Source organism: Phoxinus phoxinus (genome assembly GCF_949152265.1).
Source record: "Phoxinus phoxinus genome assembly, chromosome: 3".
Taxonomy (NCBI): domain Eukaryota; kingdom Metazoa; phylum Chordata; class Actinopteri; order Cypriniformes; family Leuciscidae; genus Phoxinus; species Phoxinus phoxinus.
Window position 1 is genome coordinate 33079398 of NC_136878.1, and position 5459 is coordinate 33084856.

At 37.2% G+C, this 5459-nt stretch overlaps 1 protein-coding gene across 1 annotated transcript in view; it reads left to right on the forward strand.

Annotated features, from left to right (window-relative positions):
• The window catches only part of col27a1b (collagen, type XXVII, alpha 1b), a 100662-nt gene extending 98727 nt beyond the window's left edge, over window positions 1–1935 (forward strand). Inside the window, exon 61 of the mRNA XM_079607373.1 lies at window positions 214–1935. Within this exon, the coding sequence (XP_079463499.1) occupies window positions 214–360 (147 nt within the window). The 3' untranslated portion in view covers window positions 361–1935. The remainder of the gene's footprint in view (window positions 1–213) is intronic.
• Window positions 1936–5459: the final 3524 nt, after the last annotated feature.

Genomic DNA, 5459 nt, shown 5'->3' on the forward strand with positions numbered 1-5459 from the left:
TATAAGAGGTCATCATACCATAAGAATATCTTGTAAGTTTCAGAACTGAAAGCTTCCTTGCTTTTATTGTTATATAATTTAAATATTAACTTAAAATCTCAGGAGGTACTTTGAGTAAATATTTTACGTCTTAAGGGGTTCTACTATTTTACACATGTCATTATTAGGATACCTCATTATTGCAACTGATCCTTTCACGTTTTATCCTCTCAGATCACAGATGGACGATGGCATCAGACACAGTTCATTTTCCGGACACAGGACCCAAACTTACTGCCCATTGTGGAGGTCTACAATTTGCCCAGCTCTAAACCTGGCTCACATTACCACCTGGAGGTGGGCCCTGTATGCTTTTTATAAAGAAAGCAACAATGGAAGCCAAAAAAACCCTGATCAACAGGATTACAGAGTCTCTGTTAGCCTAGAGGCCAACAAAACTGGCCTGAGTTTTGTACCTCTCCTCTCAAGCATGGACCTCAGCCTTTAAACATGAGGAAAGAGGAATCAAGAGCAGCTTTGGAAGAAACAAGACTTCTTATGTGAGCAGCTCGAGATGAGAGATGCTGTCTTTTCAGAGCAAAAGAAGGCCTGGATATGTGGTTAGAGGTGCTTATTAAACCCCGTTAAAAGTCTTAATTTATTCACAGTTGTGTTTTTCACACATGATCCATTTTGGACAAGCTATAATGAGCTTAACATTTATTTGTAATGAAGTACTTATTTTGTATTCTACGGTTATACATGGTCATGTGTATTTATACATGTACATGTGTGTGTGTGTGTGTGTATTTTCTGTAAAGTGCAATAGAGAATGAACAGATTGTTTTTTAAAGATGAATCTTCTGTTTGGCTGTTCTAAGGAAGTGAGGTTTTACTGTCACTCATATCATTCAATTCAGGTTCATTGTTGTGCGTACTTGTGTATATCTGCGCATCTGTTGTAAAAGCCTCAGATACCAACACACATATGCATTTATTCATAGCCAGAATATGAGTCAAGGTGAATCCAGACTTGAAAAGTAACATGTTACTTCAGCTACCTCCCATCTCTAATTTTTTGGTGTTTTGGGACAGTACGTTTTAAAGAAATGGATTCACAAGCATAACTCCTGTGGTTAGATTTCTGTTTTTAACTGAAGTGCCTTTTATACCTTAAAAGGGAATTTATTTGTATAATTTTTTTAAAAGGAAAGTTAAAATTATCTCTTTTTTTCCTGCCAAAAATTCTTTAAATCCTCTATTATGACTTATTTGTACAAATATTTGAACTTTAATGGCACAAGAACTCTTCTATTATAACATTGGTTTGTCATAAAGCATTATGCTTTATATCACTCAGCTGTAGGCCTTTCCATCATTAAGTACATATATCCAATTGACTAAGCCCTATCTGACTGCAGAAGTAATTGTTTGACATGGAAAATATGCTCTGCTGCATCAAAATTACTGATTTGTGTGTCTTTGTTGTGGTAATATTGCTGTTGCTGATTAAAATGAGAGCACTAGAATATTCCACTATATTAGATTTGTCATGAGCAACAGCTTCGACATCATGGTGAGCTACTTATTTCAATATCTGTGACCAAAAAGAGTTATGTATGAAATTATTGTGGAATATTTCAGTTTTGATCAAAACTGTCAGGAGCCATCTTATCTTGCCACAAGAGGTTGTTAAATATCTGTTCTTTGTATGTGTAAATTTGAGGTCTCATTGTAATGCATGTTGTGATTTCAGAGCAAAGAAAGAGGTGGATATTCTTATAATGAATATTTTTACATTACCTCCAAAAAACCAAAGAACAAAGTTTTCAGTTTTGTGTAAATTTAAATCACATTGATACCACAGACATATTAGTATGGTGGACAGCAGTCCTTATATTTGTCTATCTGAAGTTGTTTTGGCCGTTTGTTTGAATAAATAAAGAATGATGAAAACATGCTGACAATGTTCATACCCACCCTCGTTTTGTTCCAAACCCGTATGCTTTTGTTTTATCAATGAAACACAAAAATAGCTTGAAGAATCTTTACGACACTCTTGACCATATGACGACAGTTCAGATTGACCGTGAACCAAAAAAATATATATATTTACACTACAGTAGATTAATTGGAAAACTGGACACATCACCCGTTGGTAGCGCTTCTCAATTGGAAGGCTGCATATCTTAGCTGCCAAGTCATCAAGCTCAAAGGACATCTCAATTTAAAGGATCCTTGGAAGGCACCCTTCGCTTCGCGTCCTTTCGGCTCATTTTGAAGGATGCATAAAGTGTAGCATTCGCAATACTTTGCACACATACCAATTCATGAAAAAAAAAAATGAAAAATTGGTTGGCACTGAGCTTGTCTTGAGTTTAGGCATACACGTTATATTTTGTTTTGCTGCAAATTAAGCCACTGGGAGACCACAGACAGTTGTCATTCACTATATTGCATTAATAGAAAGCCAGTTGATACAAAGATTTTTAATACAAAGTATTTTTCCTAAATTAAGTTTTAATATAGTATTTTCCATGACCATGGGGGCGGGAACATGTGTGACGAAACTATTCGCACTTAGTAGACCGTGTGACTGTGTCTGAAATCACTCCATTTAGCATTAAATAGCCACTATTTGAAGGGAAAGCCACAATGGACTGCAATAACAACTGTCCAACCGATGATCACTCAACCAGAGATGGTCTTATTATTGGGAGATACGAAGGTCCGTGGTGGACTACCATTGGAGAAAGCGTAACCGCTAACTAGGATCACGTGTGCCTTGATAACCAATCACACTACAACCTTGACGTTATTAGCTGCCTCGCTGCCCTATCAAGCAATGACTTTGCAGGCAGTGTTTGCGCATGAAGGTACCTCACATAGCTGATTTCGAACAGACTTCTGAGGCAGCGTAACAGTTTAATCTACAGCAAAATAGAGCAAGCTTTAGTGAAAACTAAACAAAAATGTAATTACTACAGTAGTAATTTCTCGCTAATGACACCAGAAGTGGAAACCGTTGGTCAAAAACGTTCATATACGAACAAACTGACCAGCAATCGTAACTTTCAGATGCCATCTTTCTTTTTCTAGCTCAACTGTCACAGAATGGAACACCTTAAAAATGAATAGGATGAAGGTATCTCAGGACACAGGAAGTGAAGCTAACATTGGATTCGGACCTGCCTTGATGCCTTCCTACCTTGGAATGATTCCTACCACCGAAAGCAGTATTTTTAAGATTTCGGATATAGCCAATCATTGTTTGCAGATACCATATAAATTAATAAGAAGTGCCGTAAACTGAATCAGACCTGTCACACAATTGTCTGTTACTTCTCTTATAAAACAGTTGGGTTTTTTAAACACTAAAAATAGATAAATCCAAAAGGAATGTTTAAAAGGGTCGTGAAATGTATTGTTGTAATTGTTTCCTGAGGTGCACTCAAAAATGGTCAGAATTTAGAAATAAAAGGCATTTTTCCTACCCTGATTTTAGCCTCTGATTTGAACGCTGTCTGCTGACTCCAATGTAACTGCTGTGATTGGCTAACATCTTTGCATATGAAATAGCTAAGTATTACATGTGGAACTCTCTCGAAAACCAATTTTTACTATTACAGCTGTCAAGGTTAACTAATCGTGGAAAGTGTTAACAGCATTATATTTAGATCTATAGCATTATGGAGATAAAGATTGCAGTAATGAGCATTGTAGCCAATCACAGACATGCTGAGCACATGAATGCAGTGATCTCTCATTGCAACTCTATTTCTGCACTCTCACAAATGCTTTCATCATAACTAACGTTGCAAACGATGTAAATAAGAGATTCGTTGATTATAACAGGAGTTTTAGCGAGTGTCCGGAACTCATAAACCGAGTCACTGATAAACCGAGGTCCTGACTCTCTGTGGTCACAAAAAATCCCATGGCATTTCTCGTAAAGAATAGGGGTGTAACCCCGGTGTCCTGGCCACATTCCACTCATTGGCCCTTACCAATCATGGCCTCCTAATCCCCATCCACTGAATTGGCTCGATCACTCTCTCTCTCCTCTCCACCTGTAGCTGGTGTGTGGTGAGCGTACTGGCGCCGTTGTTCTGTGGCTGCCGTCGCATCATCCAAGTGGATGCTACACACTGGTGGTGGTTGAGGAGAGACTCCGGCATGATTGTAAAGCACTTTGGGTGTAGTACATTATGAAAGCGCTATATAAATGTCTCATTCTATTCTATTCTATAAACTCGTGTGGTTTGACTGACAGCTCCAGCGATATTATTTAATCACAGTTTAAATAACAGATTATTTTCATTCTACTAAGAGAAACAGTGTGAAGTTGACCATTTAGTCACTGACACATAAACAGCAATAAACAATTTTGAGACAAAGAACATCTGACTGTACATGAATAATCACATATCATAAATCACTGGTCACAGATCAGGCATTAGAATGAGCACAGTTACTTACATGTTGTTGCATTACTGTTGAGTCCATATCGTAAAAGTCTGTTTGCAATGCCTGCGCTGAAATAGCAACTGATTTACCAAATAATACGCAGTGAAATGTACCGAAAGGAACTTTTGGAAGGTAATGTAATACATGCATCTTCTCGTCTAGACTATTGCAATTCAATATTAGTCAATCCTATATGAACCGTTTAGATTAAAATGCAGCTGCTAGACTTCTCACTGGCACACGTAAATATGAGCACATTACCCCCCGTCTTGCTCTCTCTGCGTTGGTTGCTGGTATGTTTTAGAATAGAGTATAAGATTTTACTCTTTGTTTTTAATGTCTTAAATGGGCTGGCACCTTCTTATCTGAACTTGTGACTGTTATGTGCTAGAGGTTTAAGGTCATCAAATCAGAATCAGTTTGAAGGTTCCCAGATCACGGTTAAAAAGAAAGGGAGACCAGGCATTTTGCCATAGCCGGCCCCAAATTGTGGAATAGCCTACATTTAGCCTATCTAGGGTAATCGCTACAGAATCTCTGTTTAAAGCAAAACTTAAAAGCTACCTTTTAGAGAAGGAGTCTCTCTGAACTTGTTTGTCTGTATGTAAAATGTATGCTATTTTATTGTTTTTATTGGTGTTTTTATATAGGCTATATTTTTTTTCATTTTTGTACAGCACAATGGTCAGCGACTGTTGTTTTATTGTGCTATATAAATAAATAAAATATAAATAAAAGAATACAAATAAATAATGTGTTTAATTTCTCAATTTATGACCCCTTTAAACATGTTGAAGATTAACCGATGGTCTGTTGATTCATTAAATGATACGCTAATTTCCTCACAAAAGCGGTTTATTCAGCATAGTAACTCCTCACCCCCATTGACATCCATAAAAAAAGACTTTGTGCACAAGCAGAGCTCTGTGCACAAGTAAAAAAACTTGTGTAATATTATTACCCATAATGCACTGTAAGAGTCGCCCGCGTCTGACCAGAAGATGGCGCCCATA